General features: G+C 51.9%; 1 protein-coding gene and 1 long non-coding RNA gene across 2 annotated transcripts in view; one reads left to right on the top strand and one right to left on the bottom strand.

Annotated features, from left to right (window-relative positions):
- Positions 1–21,261, bottom strand: part of LOC142922954 (uncharacterized) — a 32,780-nt gene extending 11,519 nt beyond the window's left edge. Inside the window, exons 1-2 of the mRNA XM_076063895.1 lie at positions 18,696–21,261; positions 6,380–6,620 (exon numbers count right to left, since the gene is read on the bottom strand). Coding sequence (XP_075920010.1) covers positions 6,601–6,620; positions 18,696–19,551 — 876 coding nt within the window. The 5' untranslated portion in view covers positions 19,552–21,261 and the 3' untranslated portion in view covers positions 6,380–6,600. The remainder of the gene's footprint in view (positions 1–6,379; positions 6,621–18,695) is intronic.
- Positions 4,456–7,061, top strand: LOC142922955 (uncharacterized). Its single transcript, XR_012940443.1, has 2 exons — positions 4,456–4,523; positions 6,431–7,061. It is a non-coding gene; the product is annotated as an uncharacterized LOC142922955 (long non-coding RNA).
- Positions 21,262–21,753: the final 492 nt, after the last annotated feature.

The raw sequence follows: 21,753 nt of genomic DNA, 5'->3' as shown, positions 1-21,753 counted from the left end.
TTGTTGTCTCTTTAACAGAAGACGTCTGTTAAGTGCCGTTGATTGCACGGCACCCCAGCACATGGAGATGACAATGGTGAAACTGTTCACCAAGTCCATTCTCAAATTCCTCATTCAACTCCATGCAAAGGGAATCGTGCATGGGGACATCAAGCCGGTGAGTGGAGACCACGTTCAGTGCAAGTGCAGCATTAATTTGAGTTCCCGTTTGGGGCTCATCTTCATAAAACCTAGACCCATTGATCAAAGCGTTAATGCAGCCACTCTGTCCAACTGTCAATAGCTGCGGGTCATAACTGTTGTACAGAGGGTTATGTATGGGTGAAACTTAAGTTTAAAGGTTTTTTGCTATTAGGGACTCGCACAAGAGAAAACCAGACACGTCGAAACAAAGCATTGCCCAAATCATGGAGACACAAACCAGTGCAAGTAAAAGGAGGCTTTGCAAATAAGCAGCTGTGCTTTAACCTGACAGCTGCCCACCTGTTTTCATGCTGCTCATGCGCATGAGAATACGTTACCAACTTCATGCATGTGCATGCTTCTGCCTAACTCAAACTCACAGCTGCAAGCTCCGTTCGGCCCTCTTGTAACAATCGTTATTCAGGTATGATAAGAGCGCCCTCTTTTACGCCGGGTATCCAAGAGTGCTCTACATGAGATTATCGATTGGCATCATTTCATCTAAATACATTTGAATTGGCACCCCATTGGCAGCCGTCAGAAAACATTCTCTTGAGTCACTTTGAATAACCTTGGCAAAAGCATGTCATCTCCAATTCCCCTTTTAATATTATGGTAATTTTGCTACATGATCAATGTTTTGCAGGCTGAATAGTTGTGCATGCCTGTAATTCAGCACTGTAGAGCCGCAGGTTGGTGGATCACACCAATGGTGTGAAACATCATCTGTGGCCTCTCCTCGTGCCTCAGAGTGGTTCTCGCTCTTCCAGATAGAGTGAATACTGCATGGCATTGGCGTATTACAAGTTGACATTATTATCATAACCTCTGAATGTGAATATCTTCTGCTGCCCATCGTCTAGAGGAACATGTCGATTAAAGAGCCTGGGGCAGGGACCATCCGGATGATGAGTTTTGAAAACAGCTTTTTGGTGGGACGCCAACGTGAGTCGTGAGTGTGTGGCTGAGTGTGAGAATGTGTGTTTATGCAGTTTGAGGAGCAGTAGTGTAGTGGTTAGCACACTGCACTACGAAACTGGCGACCCAGGTTCGAGTGGCGGTTTTCTGAACCGGTCATGGGCCTCCCCTAGGCAGACTCAGTCTCAAATGAGTACCTGGTGTGGTGTGTATACAATGCCACTCAGGAGACAAAGGCGGCCATGCACGGTGCAGGCCACCCACCCCCTTCAAGTGTCGTTCCAGTTTTGAAAACAGCATTTTGGTGGGACGCCAACGTGAGTCGTGAGTGTGTGGCTGAGTGTGAGAATGTGTGTTTATGCAGTTTGAGGAGCAGTAGTGTAGTGGTTAGCACACTGCACTACGAAACTGGCGACCCAGGTTCGAGTGGCGGTTTTCTGAACCGGTCATGGGCCTCCCCTAGGCAGACTCAGTCTCAAATGAGTACCTGGTGTGGTGTGTATACAATGCCACTCAGGAGACAAAGGCGGCCAGGCACGGTGCAGGCCACCCACCCCCTTCAAGTGTCGTTCCAGACTTCATAGGTTGGCACTAATTGCACTTACCCCAACAATGTCTAAGGCTACATGGGGGAACTTTTCTTTGTTTATGCAGTGAGGAGCCGTAGTGTTGGGGTTAGTCGACAGCACTACAATCCTGGTGACTGGAGTAAAATACGCGTTCATGAATATCTGAACCAGTCCTGGGCCTCCCCTAGGTCGACTCAGCCATAAATGAGTACCATGTGCGGTGCCTAGGCACCACCACTTTAGGAGACAAAGGTGGATGAGCGTGGTGCTGGCCACCCATCCTCGTGTGTGTTGTTCAGGCCTTCATTAGGTTCTCGCTAAAAGAAAATTCCATAGAAATTTGTTAAAGGCTATATGGGGACGTTTTGTGTGGGTGTGTGTATATACACGTGTTTGCATCTCTGCGCCTGTGTGTGTGCATGTGTCTAGACCTATAGGTGAGTACATGTGTTTTTATACTTGTTTTTTGTGCCTGTGTGTTGCTGTTAAAGGCTATATTGGTGATGTTTGTCTTTTGTAATTCACAGGTTCACAGAATTTTTGTTCCCACGCGTACCTTGCCCCAGAGGCGTACCTGGGCCACATGTCATCTTTCCCGGTTGACATGTGGGGACTGGGTTGTACAGTGGCCGAGTTGGCTACCGGACGCATCCTCTTTCCGGCCATCAACAAACTCGACCAGCTCCCGTGTTATATGGAGGTATTGCCCACACAGCAGTAACACTGACAATTCCGTTATTGGCATCAATTTCACGACCAATTTGCTCTTGAAATCGCCCAACTCAGTCATTGCTTCTAACCACGTTCACTTCTCAGCGAGTATTTCCACATCAAGGGTATTAACATAATATTCAAAATTGGTATGACCAATAGAACATGCGACAGGAAATAGTTCCTTACAATTCCCTGAGCAGACCACTTAAGTCGTCTCTTCTGTGAGAAAGAGGCATACAAGTGCTCGCGACTGGTTGCAGGGTTGTCCACACACAAGCTACTGAGTTGCATACAACCGCGTGACAGAAGCAATTACTCAGGCGTAGACCCGTCAAGGTAACCATGAGCAGAACGCATAGATTTTTAGAGCTGGTGTTATGACTCGTGATAGATTATTGCGTGAGGCCACGGATTGGCCAAATGTAACCCTAAAACCACCTGTAAACAATTTGAATTGTCAGATGAACAAGCATTTATCGCGCAAATTATTGTTGTTTCATCTCAACTGCTTGTAATGAAGACAATTGTCACAACCATATAAGCAATTTCAAATGAAGCCACGGGACCCATAACCTCCGCTGTGAATGAGGCAGATGGTGCATAGTATTTTGTGGTTTAATACAGCAGGAAAGACCAGGGCAGTCACTGGGATTGATCGGTGAACTTCTGCAACGTGCTGCGTACGCGGTTTTGCTGGGCCATGCCAATAACACTGCCGTGTGCCTGCATGCGAGAACCATCGGGAGTGGTAGCTGAGTGGTTAGCGCCCTGACCATGTGGTGTTGAATGTTGGACCAGTCCTTGGCCTCTCAAATATCGACTAAGCATTAAATCAATACCTAGAGTGATTTGTAAAATAGCTACTGCGGTGTGGCCTTGGGTGCTGTGCCATCATCAGTAGGTGCTCATAGACAAAACATGCCACCCAAGTGTGTCAATACTGTATGGGTGATCATTGTCTCTTTGTAAATTGTGTGTAGACCCTCGGGATGCCTCCTCAGAATTTGATTGATGGCGCGCCTGGGAGAAACAAGTACTTTGGTGAGTGAAGGGGCGAGCGGGGGAACCGCATTAAGTTTGAGGCGGAGCTGGGTCTGTTAAGAGTTTAGTGGGGCATTACTTTGTATAGTTAACTACTTCCACACGTTTTTTTGCAGTCAATATAATTCATAATGCTTTTTTGGGGAAGGGTTAGACCTCATGGTGATCTGCCCAAATTTGTGTCATTAAGGCTCTCCACCACCTGACACAGGCAAGCAAATGAAAGTACCATGAAGTGCAAGCGATTAAAGAGATGCCAGTTGTGACTAGTAATCATTATTTTAGTAGAATCATCTGTAATGTGAAGGGCAATGCTCAAAACCACGTTTAGCAATCAGATCGGACGTTTTTGGGAAGCTGCAGAGGCGAGGAGACGTTTCCTCCCTCACCTGCAATGTAGAAGGTCGTCGCGTGGATCCCCACCCTGGCTGCTGTACATTGCGGGAACATATCTTCTCCCCTTTGCCTGGTCGCCTCTGAAGAAGAGGCAATAGTTCAGTGGGCTTTACCTGGTAAAAAATAATGTTTTGCTTGAAAGAGATTCAATCACAGTTAAAATAGCTCTTCTTTGTTTACCTCAAGGATTTATCATAGTTAATAAATATTGATTGCACTTGGTATTTGCGCTATCATTCTTAGAATGCAAAGCTATCACAAAGGAAGGTGCCTGCTGTGTTTCACAGACACCAACTGCAGTCATTTCACAGTAGCGGGCATAACGCCAGCACGGTAATTTTATTACTTCACAAGGTCTGTAATGTCCCATTTTAAATCAAACAGCGCAAAGCATCATATGGTTAATACTGAAGTAATAACCAGGGCGGCTTGCAGAATTTGAACCATGAACTTCTGCAACATGCGGTCAAAGCACTTCCACTGATCTATGTCAGAGCACTAAAAGATTTTGTTTCTACGCTGTGGGTGTACAAGGGTGCTGTGGTTTGTTGTGATGTTTTAACTGGTCTGCATCGTTCCCGCAGATGGTTCGGGGATGCCTTTGATGTCCGGACAAAGCAGGGTCCCAGGCAGTCACCCCCTCTACTTGGCACTCGGGAGCCAGGACTCGGAGTTCCATGACTTCATTAGCCGCTGCCTGGAGTAAGAACACCCCCCCGCTCCCACCATACCACCGAGAGGTTTTCCCATTCAGTCACCTGGTAAAAAGAAAAGAGTTTAATAGTTTAACATCACTGGCGAAAGCTCCTCTTTGATCACTAGCTCCACCCTCTATTCTGATCATTCTTCATCTTCCAAGCCATATCTCCCATTAAACACCATTGTCCATAGTCTTGCATGTAAAAACATGCACTTGCATAGAGACCCACAGACTCACGTACTTACATGGCCGATGCACGTGTAGTGACTCAGTCGGAGACAGGGTTCTTAAGGGACCTTCCTTATTCCACACGTCAGGAAACCACATGTGCCCCGCGTGCCTACGCACTAGTCACACATCCATGTTCTTGAAGGTACTACCTAGCTGGAACAGTCTGCAGGCTGTCTAGCTTGCGGCGTCTAAGGTGGTCGGAGACGGAACCGACGAAGGTGACGAACGGTGACACGGCGAGGGGATCCACTTCCAGCAACAGCCGCGAGTTCCCGTCCCGGGCCCCCTTTTATTCCCCTGGCGTGGCCTCGCCCCGCCCTTGCCACGCCCTCTTTCTCGAACCTACTAGCAGGTTCTCAGGCTTCCAGATCGATTTCTTCCTGGGCTTCCCTTTAGATCTCCCTCTGCTGATGTGTGTACTGCCCCCTGCTGCCTCTGCCGCTTCCCCGTCAGCAGCCCGCGTTATAACACTACACACGTAAAGAGAGACCCATATACTGTCATACACTCACATGGTCCATACCAATATCCACAGACTACGTGGTCGAAAAAGATGTTAAATAATGTGGGAGGCAGAGGACATCCCGTTCGCACCCCAAGGTAAACAGGGAATGGCTCTGACTTCAGGCCACATAGCTTTACCTGAGATTGCCCACCATCATGAAGGCCCTTAATGTCCACACACTTACATAGAGACCCACAAACTTGCATACACTTACATCAGCCATACATTTACAAATACATAGACAAATAGACTCACATGCACTGACGTGGTCCATACACATATAAAGACCCAGACTCATACACTCACATGGTCTATACACTTATAGAAACCAATAGACTCACATACTCTTACATGAAAGCCCTTAAAAGGAACATATATCGATATATGTATATCATGTATGTGGAGGGGGCTCGGTGAAGGATGCCACTGGGCAACGCCAGGCTACACGTACCTTGAGGCTACTGGACAGTTGTAAGCATTGACCCTCCAACAACAATTGAGGGTAGTGGAGCGATGTTCACAATGAGCGGACCACCAGGGGGAAAAATACATCAAGGTGGCACAGTGGGGAGAACAGAAGGTTCATCTGCCAGTCATCACCAATAGTGGAGGATTTATGCTTCTCCCTTTTTTATATAGTCAGGTCCTGCAATTTTTTTTTAATCAGGGCTCTATGACACAATCAGCCACTATTGAGTCATGACATAGCCAACATCGTGGCGTATACGTTAGATTATTGCAACTCACTAGTCTACGGGACGTCTGCAAAAAGCATTAGGAAGCTGCAGCATGTACAATATTCTTTGCAAGATCCAACCATGTCCGTCCAGTGTTCACGGAGCTGCATTGGATTACACTTGCTAAACGAATACATCACACTCAATACACACAAAGTGCTTACCACAAATGAACCACAAATTAACCACAACACCACTGGGGCAATTAACTTTTAAATATAGATTGAAAACTACGTTTTTTTAAACTCATGATTGAATGTAGTTTGTTGTCCTTCACCCGTACCTGCAATTGGCACGGTTGGCTATGTATGGTGCGAAATAAGTTGAACATACACACGTAAGTTAATGGACACAGTAAGAGAAAAAAGTTCACGTAAATACTTACATCATTATCACCCTTGCCACGTGTGCCACATATTTCTGTGTGCCTCAACAGATGGGATCCAGCTCTGCGGATGACACCAGCAGAGGCACTGGCGCACAGCTGGCTGAGGGATGAGGAAATTCCGAGGGATGAGGAAGTGCCGAGGGATGAGGAAGTGCCGAGTCAGTGTGTCCCTGTTGTGGACACATCAATCCACTCGGAGGCATCCGCCAAGGAGGAGACTAGAGAGTGGGGTGAACCCCTGCAGAAAGAGAAGAAGAAGTCACGTCTGGTTCGAGCATACAGGGCCATATGCTCATTCTTCCGTGGCTTTAAGAAATGCACCGCATGCGACCGTAATGCTCATCCTGGGCGCGTACACATTCCACACACCGTATACACACACGCTCGCCTAAGCGAATACATGAGCAACTTCCGGTGCTAGCATCAATATCAGATCCCATCTCCTGAGTTTTTTTACCCCTACACATATAGAATAAAACCCCTCTTAACGACGGTAATTGGTTCCATGAATACGGTCATTAAGTAAGCTGGTAATTTAACAAGTAGAGTCGACCCTTCCACATCGCGGGGGTTAGAGGTGCAGGCCCCGCGATCTGAAAAAAACAAGTTAAATGTTTTGGTCCCCTTGGTGAGCGAAGCAAGCACCTCCAGTTACTAAACTTTTTAAATTATCTCTACATGTTCAGCCTTTGCGTGTCGTCTGCTGGCTTTTGCGTTCTTTTAGCAAACTTAACTTTTTACAAAATGTAACTTTAAAAAATAAAGTGTATATTTATGGTGTTGAAAGATACAATAGATTAATATTATACAGTACTGTACATATATTTAATGGATTTATGAGTCCCTAAACTTTTTGTGTTGTCTGCTGACCTTTGCGTGTCATCGGTGGCTTTCGCAAAACTCCCAAAAACTCCCCAAAAATTCCCATTTTATTTCTTATAACGACCCCGCAATATATTGAAACCGCAATGGGGAAAGTCGCGATGCAGAAGGGTCGACTATAATTTGGTCATTAGGCAAGTATAGGAAAAACATGTTAAAGGCTTAATTTGTTTCCATAGCATCAAAAGTTACCCCTTTTACACCCATAAAACGTACTTTATAATGTTTAAAAAATGTATATTAACAAATAAAGTTACTAACAACATGATAAACACATAATATTAGAAGAAACATGGTTAATTCATTAATATTGCACTACAAAGTTGCATGATAAAGCGAGACGAATACAGCAATACTGTATAGAGTAAAACACAGTCCACGATAACACGCGAGATGCGTATGCAGGCTGAACAATGACCAAGGTGCATGGGTAGCATCTAGATTCGCCTTGCGTGATCTTATGCCGAGGCAGCCATACAACCGCTTATTCCAACTCGCACGGCATAGTTCTATTCACTCAATCGCGTTCATCCAATTCTCATCCGCGTTATAAAAATAATGTGTTCCTTAATACAATATTTGCGTGATGAAAACATGCTTTATAGCAGAACTGACTGTACACACATACACACTACACACACCACACACATGGGACTAGCCCATTAGTGTAGTTAGCCCTACGCTGGGCCCTGCCATCCTGGTTTTCATCCGGGCAGTCCTCAGAGGATGACCTCGCCACGGTTTCCAGGACATGGAAGGGCATAGCTGAACCAGCATTTGAGAGCTGAGGTGGCCTGGTGATATCACAGATGAAGCCAAAAAGGGCAAGTACCAAGGCCACCTGTTAACAGTTAAGATTAATTTTATTCATAGTTATACAAGTATCATTGTTGGTTTAATAGACGTAATAAAAATACAATATTCGTAACATCGTCTCAAACTCGTCTGTATGTCATGCAACTCGAAGTTCATAGCGGGGGAGGGGACGGGGAGGGGTCTGGGTCTTGGCTTCACCGACTCCCCCTTGAAACCCACGGTGGGACTTGTGCCTCCTTGTCATGCATAGAACGGTTCCACTCGGTGTGGACACTGATGCGCAGTGGCCCCGATGAGTCACTTTCGGTATGGTCTGATTAAGGGCCCTTGCAATCAATCAACTCAGCCTCTCGACTTGTCTACCGCTATGTTGTGTTTACACACACTACTTGGTGCATTTTTTCCTCTGGTCAAACAGTGTCCATTCCCTCTACCGCACCTTTAGGCCCCAGGTGTCTCCCAATAACCTCTATCATCTACACAATGCGAAAATGAAGCCTCGAGACCTCATGCACCACCCTGAACGTGTGGTTAAGATGGTGATGGCTTTAATGTACACACGTGGACCTCCGAGTAGTAAGGTTGGCTACGTATGCTGCGAAAGAAGTTCAACATACATACGTGGGCAGAGTCAACCGGCCCTTTATGTTCATGCAGGGCGTTGGATGCTCACTTTAGTTTGGTAAACTTAGCATCCCACCAACTCCGAAAAAGCAAATACGCACACTCCCACCTCCTCTGATACTCTGTAACACTCGGCTTGCTATCAAGGCCGATGAAGACAAAGCATCAGAGGGCCTCTCTGGCTCACTTTAACCATTTGTTCTTACAAGTAAAACTCTGGACCGGTTTTAACATTCAGTGTCTCATCAAGAGTCAGGCTTGCTTGAACCATTTGTTCAGTTCCAGCAATACTCTGGACCGGTTTTGACTTTCATTGTCTCATCAGCAGCAGATTCACCTTCATCAGGCTCAATCGAGCCTGACTCTGCCGCTGATGAGAACCTGAACGTTGAAACTCGTGTGAAATGTGATTCTCATCGGGCCCCAGGCCCATGGTGTAAACCAATGCATGCCTGCAGCTCTTAGCATCCAATCTGCCTCTCTCCTGGCTTCTCTGTGAATGTGGTATGAAGAAGAAAGGAAGACCATTTCCCAAAACGTCGCCTATTGTGCCTATTGCATATTTTAATTCAGTCAAAGCCTCACATGCTACGCTATTATTGATGACATGGAGAAGGGTCATTGCAAAAAAGTGACCAGTTCATTGGTTAATGACGTCATTAGATAAGGAGGGGACGGCTTCCCTGACATTAAAAGAGTGCAGAACACTCAGTGCAAGAGAGAGACACAGACACAGAAATAAACACAGCGACACAGAATCATGAAGACACAAAAACACACAGAGACACAGAAACACAGTCACAGTGGCAAAGAGACATACAGAAAAACAGAGATACGTAAACACAAAAACATAGAAACACTGAGACACAGAAACAGTGACAGGGACACGGTCACGAGGAATAGAAAAACACAGACACAAAGATAAACACATCGTGATGTGGCCGAAGACGATGGTGGTTGGTCATGGTGATGTGGATGATGGTTATGTGGATGAGGTTTATGTGGAGGATGCTGATGTGGCTGAAGATGATGTGGGTGGTCATGATGATGTGGATGATACTGATGTCGATGATGATGTAAATTATGATTATGATGTGGATAATAATGATGTTGGTGATGATGTCGATGATGATGTAGATGAAGATTATGATGTGGGTGATGATGTTGGTGATGATGTGGGTGAAATTAGATTCGAAGCTTTCGTGACTGCAGGAATTATGTGGTGCCACCACGGCGGAGTAGCTCCGTTGGGGACCGTGCCCACCACCGCGACACCACCCCTGGGGTGTGACAACGCCGACGTAGCGCACTTTACCGCACCCACCCCTCCCCCCCCCCCCCCCGCACGAACACCGGAAGGGGAGATCACCTGGCCGATAGGTTTTTTTCCAGAAGTCCCTAATGGGATTAAGTTTCATGGTTTCCTACGGCCGGAAATTTGGCCGATCTCCTCCCGTAGCTGACACGAACCGCAGCGCCGTGACCTGATATTAAAATCACGTAGTCGCGGCGTAGGCCGTAAAGCCACCACGGACGAAATTACACACGCGGCACGGGACGTGTGAACCACGAGATGCCTGTTGTTATAGATGGAATTAGGAACTGAATGCCCCTGATTATAGGTGAGCTCACGGATCCAAATGACAACAGGATAGGAGCATTCAGGCCTTTGAATGAGAAGGGCGACGAGGGGCGGAAGCATCTGAATGCCTTTTGTGCTAGATAAGGTCACAGGACAGAATGCCTTTGTTAGGATCAGGGATCTAGATAATAAAGGGGTAAGAATATCCAACATCTGAATGGACTGGGCCACCTGGGGTGTGAGAACCACAGTGCGCCTTTATTATGAATGGGATTAGGGACTCGATGACAATGAGATAAAAATAACGTGACCTCCGATTGGCCCGGGCAGCATAGGTTTCGAAAGCATCAGAGTGCCTTTTGTTATCAGTAAGCTAATAGACTCGAATATGAAAAGGCACGGGCGATGATGTGTAGGGTCCGTGCAATATGTTTGGTGACAGGTAGGATAAAAAGGAGGTGAGGGGGACAGTAAAAAAAGCCTTCTTCTGCAAAATCATCACGGTCCACGGGGCAGGAGGGTCAGCCGTTCGAGACGTCCGTGCGACGAGCCAAGCGCAGCTAGACTCAACCCTCTCCGGAGACGACTTACAGTATCGCCTTTCTACAGCGTTCAGCGCAACAGAGTGGAAGCAATCGTAAATAGAGGAGAGGTAAGTTTGGGCTATTGAATAGAGGGTAGAAAGCGGAGCTATAGGCAAGATAAGCTGAATCTGGGCTCCTCGAGTTATAGGTTAGGAGGGCCTGCTGACTCGCACAGACACTCGTAGTTAGCGGGATACTCGCGAGGAATAAAACCGCTAATAGAGGATAAAGATGTGTCGTGGTCGCTGTGAGTGCGAGGAGGGAGACGGAGTGTTTGGTGTTCGCATACCGGTATGAGTGTGTACAGTACTGTTTTGCGCTCGTGCGCATACGCGGCTGTTTGCGGCGGAAACGAGAGTGAAGAGTGCTTGGTGGTCGCGCGCACCCACAGGTTGTTTACATTGGGGTGGAGCGCTTAGCGTGCGCGTGCCTATGCGGCTGTTCACGGTGGTGTTTAGCGCTCGTGTGCCTGTGCGACGGTGTTGTGGTCGCGTGCCTGCGCGATTGCTAATCGAGAAGCAGCGAGCTAAAGCGCCGAGCGCGCACGTATTCGCGCGACTGTTCGAACAGGCTCTTTAACTCAAAGCCAGCCGACCCTCCTCAATCGGCGGCGCGCGCACGGCAAACGTCCCGCCCGCCCATCCGTCGACCCCAACCCCCTCGCGTGCGATTGGTGTACTGGGATGGGCAGGGGGTAGAGGCGCGTTTGTTATTACCGGTGCACGTGCAGCGGGGGTGGGAGGGAGACACGCACCGCGCAAGTCTGTTCACGGGCGGGAGTGAGTTTTTACGGGCGAACGCGCTCCTCGCGGTACACCGCCTCGCAGCGCACCGCTAGTGTAAAGCGACGCGCCCTACCCATCGGTTAAAACATGCAGACGTGGTCAGCAGCACAGGAGGGCGGGGTAGTGGAGGTCGCTAGCCCAAACCCCACAGAGCAGCCGAGGGGTAGTGGGATCAATGTGGCGGGGGAGTCGGGAGCCAACGGCCCCGACAATTCGGTGATGGCTTGGGACATTTGCCCCCAAAGTTTGGCGTCAGAAGCAGTACTAACCCCCGCGTTACCCCACGCGAAAATAAGGCATATATTCACAGGCCGGGGTACCCCTTCGTGGAAAGCGTTTGCCCGCAACATCCTCGGTGGACGGACGCGCAGGCGTTACGTCAACTTAATATGAATCTGGATGGGCGGGCAGCCGATTTTTTGGAAGCCCTACCCACAAGCGCGCAGACACAGCTAGAGGAGCTGATTCGCCGACTTGATCTGCGTTTCGGTACGCGCAATGAGGAGGCAAAAGCGGCCTTAGAGGCACGCCATCGCCAACCCGGCGAGGACCTGCGCGATTATGCCGAGGATGTGCGCGAGCTAACAAAGATCGCACGCCCAGGGTACACGACTGAGGTGATTGAGGAGCTGGCCGCAGAGAAAATCCAGCGATCCTTAACTTGCACGGCGTGGTGGCAGCCAGACATGAACTGTAAGCATCTCAACAAGGTAACCTAAGTAGGTGAAAGAATAATCCAAGTGGACAACAAGGTAACCCAAGTGGGTGAGAGAATAACCCAAGTGGACAACAAGGTAACCCAAGTACGGGCACACATGACTGTGCTGCAGACTACAGTGGAGACGGTTCAGACCGAGGTGGGAGGGCTGGCCGGGAGGGTAGCCCGACTAGAGGCGGAGTCTGGGCAGCGGTAAACGGGAGGGGAAATAGGGAGCGGGCGGGGAGGCTCCTACGGGGCCGCCGCCCTTCCCCGAGCATATTACCTGTGCGACTGTCAAGGGCACCTCGTAAGGGACTGTCCTCAGATCGCCCGCGCTAGAAACGCGCCACGGATAAACGCCAACGCCCCCTAGAGAGTGGACCACCTAGGGGTGCAGTCAACACGGTCCCTTTGCAGAACGACAATTATAATAATAATGGTGAGCGAGTGACACCATGCAGATTCCGACCACAACACCCAGGGACATGGTGAGCACGGGCGACTGGCTGCGGGAGCTGGTGGCGGGAATCACGGGGGCCACGTCGTTGGTGGAAGGACAGGTGAATGGGCAGCGCACCCGGATCCTACTGGACACGGGGGCCGTAGCCTCACTCGTGAGCGCCGCGCACTGCAGCGTGCACGGGGTTGACGTGAGCCGCCTGCAGGCCCCAGATCGCGTGCTGCACACAGCGAGCGGAGCCGGGATGGGGTTGCTGGGAAGGATCTCCCTCGAGGTCCGTCTCGGAAACCAGGTGTGCACACAGGAATTCTACGTCTCGAGTGTGTTGTGCCACGAGTGTATTACAGGTACGGACCTCCTGGAGAAACTGGGGCTCAACGTGCAGCCCCGCCAGCGATGCACCACCATGGAGGGCAGTGGGGAGCGGATCCCGTTCCTGGGACCCAAGCCAAATCGCCCTCGCTTCACACCCGTGGCCGCTATGCTGGTGTCGGCCGTCACAATCGGGCCATTTGCCGAGATGCTGGTGCCAGTGGCAACACCCTCCACCGACCCCACAAACCGACCATCGGGCAAAGTAATGCTAACTCCTCACCCGGAGTTGGCAGAGCGGTACGGAGTCGTCGGGTCAGCCACGCTGGGTGTTTAACCCACACAGTACCCCGGCGATGCGACGACGGTGCACCACAGTAGGCACCATACACCCCCTGCACATGCGCCACTCTAACGACTCGGTGTTCGCACTCTGGGCGGAAGACCCTGGCCGCCCCGAGGACAACCAGGTTCTGGCCTGGCGGGTCGGTCCGATTCCCCGAGCCGAGATCACCCCCTTGCATGACGCGTTACATGTGCCTTGGGCGGACTTACCCAAGGGGGAGGCCGATCAGCTGCGCGGGTTGTTGCAGGAGTACGCCGACGTGTTCAGTGAGCACGATTCGGATGTAGGTCGGACAGACCTTGTTAAGCACACAATTGACACAGGTGCAGCCCGACCTATCAAAATCCCCGCATACTGGGTGGGCGCGCCTGAACGGACCCAGATCAAGGAGGCAGTCGCGGATATGCTAGATGATAACATAATCCAGCCCTCGATGAGCCCGTGGTCTGCCCCGGTGGTGCTAGTGACGAAAAAGGACGGGTCGACCCGGTTCTGCGTTGATTAACGAAAGTTTAACGCAGTCACCCTCGGCGACGCCTTCCCCATACCGCGCATCGACGACACCTTTGACAGCCTCGCAGGAGCACGGTATTTTTCCACCCTCGATCTGGCGTCCGGGTACTGGCAGGTGGAGATGGCAGAGGAGGATCGGCCGAAAACCGCATTTACCACCCCGATGGGGCTGTTCGAGTTTCGACTGCTTCCGCTCGGACTCACTAACGCGCCCGCGTCGTTCCAGCGGTTGATGGAGTTGGTAATGCGGGGTTTACAGTGGGAACAGTGCCTGATTTACCTGGACGACGTGATAGTGTTCAGCAGATCTCTGTCCGAGCACTGGTCCAGGTTGCGAGAGGTGTAACAGCGACTGCTAACAGCCCATCTCAAGCTCAAGCCGCGTAAGTGTTACATTGCGCAGCGGAAGGTAGGGTACCTCGGACACCGAGTCAGCGAGGCGGGGGTGTGCACCGATCTGGAAAAGGTGCGCGCCATAGTGGAATGGCCAAGGCCCAGGAATCTGATGGAGATCAGGTCATTCTTGGGACTCGCCACCTATTATCGTCGAGTTGTAAAGGGATTCAGCGAGACTGCACGCCCCCTCACCCAACTCACCTCCCCTAAGAACCCCTATCGATGGACGGAGGCCTGCCAAACGGCCTTCACCACCCTCAAAGACCACCTCACCCACACCCCCACCCTAGCTTTCCCCGATTTCACCACGGATTTTATCTTGGACACCGACGCCTGCAGCAGTGGGCTGGGCGCGGTGCTGTCACAGGTACAGGGTGGGACGGAGCGGGTCATTGCATACGCCAGTCGGACCCTGAGTGGAGCCGAGCTGAATTATTGCGTGACCTGTCAAGAACTGTATGCCGTGATCTTCGCGTGTAAACAGTTCCGACCGTATTTGTACGGCAGGAAATGTCGGGTGTGCACCGACCATTATGCCCTGCAGTTTCTCCTTACATTCAAGGAACCGTGGGGGCAGATGGCCCGATGGCTGGCGCAGCTGCTGGAGTACAACCTGCAAATAGAGTACCGAGCTGGGCGTATGCACGCAAACGCGGACGCCTTGTCAAGGCGGCCCGCGGTGTGCGCCGAGAAAAGGGTGGAGGAAGTCTGCCCGTGCTTCACGGGGGGCCATTGCCGGCAGGTGGTGGGCCCCCCGGAGCTCACCGAGACTAACCCCGCCCCCCCCCCCCCCCCCCTGTGAGAGACAGTGCTGTATGCACAACAGAGACCCCGGCAGGGGGAACCAGGGACCCGGGGGACCACTCGACAGGCATGGAGCCGACACCTCGGGGCCCGACGGGTCGCCCAACCCCACCCGATCGGATCCAGGAGGACGTCGGCTGCGCCTTCCCGGGCCTGGACGACGAGCAGCTGAGACGGACCCAGCTGCGGGATCCAGATCTGGCAGCGGTGGAGACGGCCTTTCGGGGGAAGAAGAACGCCCTACCGGGACCCTGGAGTGGTTTGTATGCCTGGTTGTGTGTGCAGAACGGGGTAGTATGGGAACTAACCGAAGCCGGCCAGCCGGGATGCATCTGCGTTCCCACCCAGGTACGACCCCAGCTGCTGAGGCTGGTACACGACCACCCGCTCGGGGGCCATGACGGGGAACGGTGCACTAGGGAAACCCTGCGTCACCAGTATCTCTGGCCCAAGTTGGCTCAAGACGTGGCCGCCTGGGTGCAGGGCGTGTCAGGTACTCCTGAGACCGTTCCGCGTCAGCTGGATGAACCAGCCAGTTGGGATCGACCTGCAGGGATCATTTCCGCGATCCCACCGGGGCAACCGGTATATTCTCGTAGCGGTGGAGTACTTCACACGCTATCCTGTAGCGGTGGCCATCCCCGATAAGACAGCCCTCGTAGTGGCCCGAGCGTTCGTAGAACACTACGTACTTAAGCACGGGATCCCCGAATGAGTCATTACTGACCAAGGTAGTGAGTTCGAGGCAGAGCTATTCCAGGCGCTGTGCCGGGAGTTCGGGATCCAGAAGGACCAAACTACGGCGAATCACCCCCAGGCAAATGGGATGGTAGAGAGGATGAACCAGACCCTAGCCGGGAACCTTATACGCATGGCGGCCGCGAATCAACAGGACTGGGACGAACACCTCAACTATGCTCTGTTCGCCTATGCCACCACGGTACACACATCCACGGGACAGACCCTGTTCCTAATGATGTTTGGTCGCGAGTCTGGCCTGTCTACAGATCTGCTGTTCGGTGTCCCTCCGCCGCAACGGGAGGAAGGGAGCCACCCCATGGAGCACCTGATGGAGATCCTATGAGAAGCTAGGGTCCGGGCCTACCCGCAAGGCGAGACCGCACACCAGCGGCAGGAGCGGAGCGCTCGGGGACCCTGGATATTGGGTCGACAGATCTCCCCCTGGACGGTACTGATTCAAGGGGGAGAGAGGGGCCGGGAGATGGTAGTCAATGTCCGGCGACTGAAACCATGGAGGGCGACCCCAGCGAGGGAGAACCCCACCGTTCAAGGACCCCGAAACCCCAGGGTCCACACACCCCCCATACGCGGGGGCCTCGTGCTGTATATGGGCCCCACGGGGCCCCGGGCCCCAGAGGGTCCCGACCCAAGCCAGGGGAGACGGGGACGACGACCCCTGAACCCCACCTCCCCCGAGTTTGTCTCCCAGCCCGCAGGTACCCAGGACCGGAGAGAGCCACTGGAGTGGAGGAGGAGACCGCCGCCGGAACCCCGAGAGACGGGGCCGCCAACGCCAAGACCAGCCACGAGGGCCGTCCCGCGGACCCTGCGGCGCTACCTCGTAGGGGCTACCCAGGCGAGGTGCTCTAGTCAACCCGGTACGGGGACAGGCACCTCGGGGGGCTGTGCGGTGCCACCACGGCGGAGTAGCTCTGTCGGGGACCGTGCCCACCGCCGCGACACCATCCCCGGGGGGTGACAACGCCGACGCGGCGCACTGCGCCTCGCACCCCCAAACCCCCGCACGAATGCACACACACCCCACGTAGAGCCGGAAGGGGAGATCACCTGGCCGATAGGTTTTTTCCAGAAGCCCCTAATTGGATTAAGTTTCATGGTTTCCAATGGTCGGGAATTTGGGCGATATCTCCCCCCGTAGCTGACACGAACCGCGGCACCGTGACCTGATATTAAAATCACGTAGTCGCGGCGGAGGCCGTAAAGACACCACGGGGCGTGTGAACCACGAGATGCCTGTTACTATAGATGGAAATGGGAACTGAATGCCCCTGATTATAGGTGGGCTCACGGATCCAAATGACAACAGGATAGGAGCATTCAGGCCTTTGAATGAGCAGGACGACGCGGGGCGGAAGCATCTGAATGCCTTTTGTGCTAGATAAGGTCACAGGACGGAATTCCTTTGTTAGGATCAGGGATCTAGATAACAAAGGGATAAGAATATCCAACATCTGAATGGACAGGGCCAGCTGGGGTGTGAGAACCACAGTGCGCCTTTATTATGAATGGCATTATGGACTCGATGACAATGAGATACAAATAACGCGACCTCTGATTTGGCCGGGCAGCATAGGTGCGAAAGCATCGGAGTGCCTTTTGTTATAGGTAAGCTAATAGACTCGAATATGAAAAGGCACGAGCGATGATGTGTAGGGTCCGTGCAATATGTTTGGTGATAGGTAGGATAAAAAGGAGGTGAGGGGGACAGTAAAAAAAGTCTTCTTCTGCAAAATCATCGCGGTCCACGGGGCAGGAGGGTCAGCCGTTCGAGACGTCCGTGCGACGAGCCCAGCGCAGCTAGACTCAACCCTCTCCGGAGACGACTCACAGTATCGCCTTTCTACAGCGTTCAGTGCAGCAGAGTGGAAGCAATCGTAAGTAGAGGAGAGGTAAGTTTGGGCTATTAAATAGAGGGTAGAAAGCGAAGCTATAGGCAGGATAAGCTGAATCTGGGCTCCTCGAGGAATAGGTTAGGAGGGCCTGCTGACTCGCACAGACACTCGTAGTTAGCGGGATACTCGCGGGGAATAAAACCGCTAATAGAGGATAAAGCTGTGTCGTCGTCGCTGTGAGTGCGAGGAGGGAGACGGAGTGTTTGGTGTTCGCATACCGGTACGAGTGTATACAGTACTGTTTTGCGCTCGTGCGCATACGCGGCTGTTTGCGGCGGATACGAGAGTAAAGAGTGCTTGGTGGTCGCGCGCACGCATGGTTGTTTACATCGGGGCGGAGCGCTTAGCGTGCGCGTGCCTACGTGGCTGTTTACGGGTGTGCTGTTCGGCGGGCGCGTGCATAAGCGACTGTTTTCGGTAGTGGTTACAACTGACAACCCCATGGAAGTGGCTACGAAGACGGACCGCCCCCAGAACCAAACACAACACCAGGGCAGCCCAACAACAATAAAGTCAAATTTACGAAGCCCACATCACTCGGTAACGACAATTTGGCAGCCCAAACGTAACACAACCGACACTTGGGCAGCCCCGACAACACATAAACCGACAATTTGGCGATGAGGGCTGGAGGCCCCAGGTGCGCGCCGGCCCGAGCGGCGGCTCCTGCTGCCCACCCCGCGGCGAGATGCGCAGCCGTGGCGTCGGCACGGCAATGCGCTGCACTGCGAGGTGCAGAGCCGCGGCAGCGTCGGCGGCCCACACCCCAGGCGCGGCTGCGGAGAGGGGCCGCGGAGCAGCCGGCGCGCACGGCAAAACCCGCAGGCACAGCGAGGGGCGGAGCCGCGGCCGTACCTGGGCCCCCTCCGGCGGGCGCAGCGTGGTGCAGAGCTGCGGCGTCACCGCCGGCAGACCTCGCGTGCTTGGCGGCACCCACGGTGGAGAGCGGCGCCGCAGCGCCCATGGCGCCGACATGCGGCGTCGCATCAACAATGGCGGACGCTTGTGGCGTCGCAGCCAAAATGGCGGCCGCCTGCCGTGCCCCAACCAACATGGCCGCCGCCAGCGGCGTCGCAGCCAAAATGGCGGCCGCCTCCCGCGGCGCCCCCGTCGGGAACATGGCGCCAATCTTGAAATTAGCGGGAAGCAGGTTGGCGGGAATCCGCCGCTCCCATCCAAAATGCGTGTCGAGCGCGCGCACCTTTGCCTCCACCTCCTCGATCTGGGCGCAGATCTGGGCGCAGAGCTGTGCCATCGGCCACGCGAGCAGCTCCAGCTGCCTCGCAAATGCGCTCCCCGCGCCTGGCGGCGGCGTGCTGGCACTCCCAGACGCCTTCACCACGTTGCCTTGTGCGCAGAGCTGCTCCATCGCCCGTGTGAGCGGCTCCAGCAGCTCCGCGAACGCGCTCCCCGCCCCTGGCGGTGGCCCGCTGGCACCCCCGGACGCCTTCTCCATGTTGATTCGGGCGCCGAGCTGCGCCATCGCCTGCGTGAGCAGCTCCAGCTGCCCCGCGAACGCGCTCCCCACGCCCGGCGGCGGAGCGCTGGCACCCCCGGACGCCTTCTCCTCCTGCTCCGTCCCATTCTTCTTCTCGGAGGCCGTCACCGGGGCCCCGGACTCCGGGGTCACTGCCGAAACCTCCTCCACGCCGTCTTCATCCTCCGATCGTCCCGTCAGTGGGTTCTTGCGCGCCGCTCCCGATGTTGACATGGTGGCGGCAGCGCAGACACTCTGACACCAGTTGTTGAGGATCCCACTTCTGAAACCAGTTGTTGAGGAGCAACTGACGACGACTCGGAGACGGCTTGAAGGTAAGGGCTTTCGCCAAAGGTTTATTAAGTATATTACAATAACACAAAGGGTGTGACAACTTCCCAGGGGTTAGGGGTCCTACACTAAGTCCTGGTCCAGCCCGGCTAGCTCCAGTCTCTCTCCCTCGAGTCGGATGGGGGCACTTGCCAACCCCACCGACCGGGAAGAGCAGCACCTCCTACGGCTACCACCGGCTTCACTCCTGACTCTTCGTCGATCCCTCTCTACCCCTGGTTCCCTCTCCACCCTTCTCACTCTACCCGTTCCCACAGTGACCCCGCTTTCGTCACGGGGCCCCTTTAAATACTAGAGGAGACATGACGTCATCGAGCCGCCCAGCGCGCATGACGCCACGTTCCGTGATGTCATCGCACTAGACGGCACACATGACGTCACGTCCCCATTTTACTCCTCTACAGTTGTAATACAACACAGGACAGAGCAGCGCATCGTGGCTGTTTCTCTTTCTCCTCCGTTCCGAGCATAGATGGACTCGTCCGTCTGAACAAAGCTCGTCGCTTTCCGTGGTGCTAACGTTGAAAAGAAAAAAGAAACCGCCACTTTTTCAGACATAGTTACATGCTAATCCCTCACACTAATATTATGCTAATCTTCCAGTTACATGCTAATTTCTGACTTTAACATCCTGCTAATCCAACACATTAACACAGCTACTTCAATGCTAAATTCTTCTGTTGATATGTAAACTCCTTCGTCAAGGCGCTCTGCTCCTCCCACCCAGCTTAAAAGATGCTGCCAAGCTTGGCAGTGTTCACTGAAGCGCTGTCTTCCCGACAGTTCTGTTTCTTCACCTGAGGAAGGCTACTTGTGTTGTGGCCAAAACGTCGTGAGAATGTTATTACGTTTTATTTTTATTATTATTTTATTTCCATTCTAGGTGTATTTACCGAAAGAACCAAGAAGATGAATCCTGCAGTCATGAAAGCTTTAAAACGAAATTTAATATTGACATTGTGGGTATGGATCTCGCCAAGAGGAATCAATACACCGGAATCGATTTCCTGATATATGTCGTGAAGTCAGTTTTCAGTTTATTTATTTTGGTATAGCCCTGTGAGCCATTCGGCTCTTAAATCGGGTGCAACTACAACAAACAAAAACACGAACAAGAAAACATCTTAAAGTGACTATGTGACTGTGCAAACAGAAAATCCATGAAAAAATAGCAAAATATTCCTGAAAAAAGCACCGTACACCAATGTTGTGTGCAAAAAATCCCAGTGGGATATAAGTCAAACAACAACAATAACAACCAAAAGAAAACTTAGATTAAGGCCATCAGTCTAACTCCGTACTACAACAAACAAACATGTCCGAACCAAAAAACTATTCGAAATCTATAAAAAAAATAAAGCCATAATTGCAACGTAAGAGTGATCACAGGGACTGTGACCGAATTTTTACAATAAACTACATAAATAACATGTAACACCAAATCCTAGAGCCATAGCTGGCTGCATGAACAACAGAAACATCAGTCGGAGTATCAAAATTTTCAATGCACCTTTAAGATCAGCACGCTAAATCAAAATACAGATAATACTTTGCAGCGTCATCCGGAGCGAAACATTTTATTTTACACCAATGAATAGCAGTGGCAGCTAGGGGTGTACAACTCCTCTAGAGCAGTTTTGAGAGAAGATCTCATTGGTAGCGATTCAAGTTGCAGTTAATTGGCAATAGCATTCCAGCCCCTGGGGGCATGAATAGCAAAGGCCCTTCCTCCAGTTTTTTACGGCAATTGGGAATGTGAAGCTGGTAAATGAGCGAAGACCTGAGGTCAAATTTGTTCTTTGAAACAGAGAGGAGATCCAGCAGGTAGTCGGCAGATTTTTTTGTAAGTACATCATGAATAAATAAGATCTGGTGCACAAGCCGTCAAACATTAAGATATGTTAAGTTTGATCCAATGTAGAGATCACAGTGGTGAGTCCTATATGGGCAGTTCAATGTAAATCTTAAAACCGAGTGATAGATGGAATCAAGCTTCTTCAGTACAGTACTTTGGGATGATTTATACACGATGTCACAGTAGTCAAGTACAGGCAGTATGGTAGCTTTATCAAACCCAAACGGAAC

The sequence above is a fragment of the Petromyzon marinus genome, unplaced genomic scaffold (assembly GCF_048934315.1).
Source record: "Petromyzon marinus isolate PM22_M1 ecotype Great Lakes invasive population unplaced genomic scaffold, UKy_Petmar_22M1.pri1.0 PM_Scaffold_23, whole genome shotgun sequence".
NCBI lineage: Eukaryota > Metazoa > Chordata > Hyperoartia > Petromyzontiformes > Petromyzontidae > Petromyzon > Petromyzon marinus.
The sequence above is the reverse complement of the archived record's forward strand: the minus strand, read 5'-3'. Positions and strand labels throughout refer to the sequence as shown.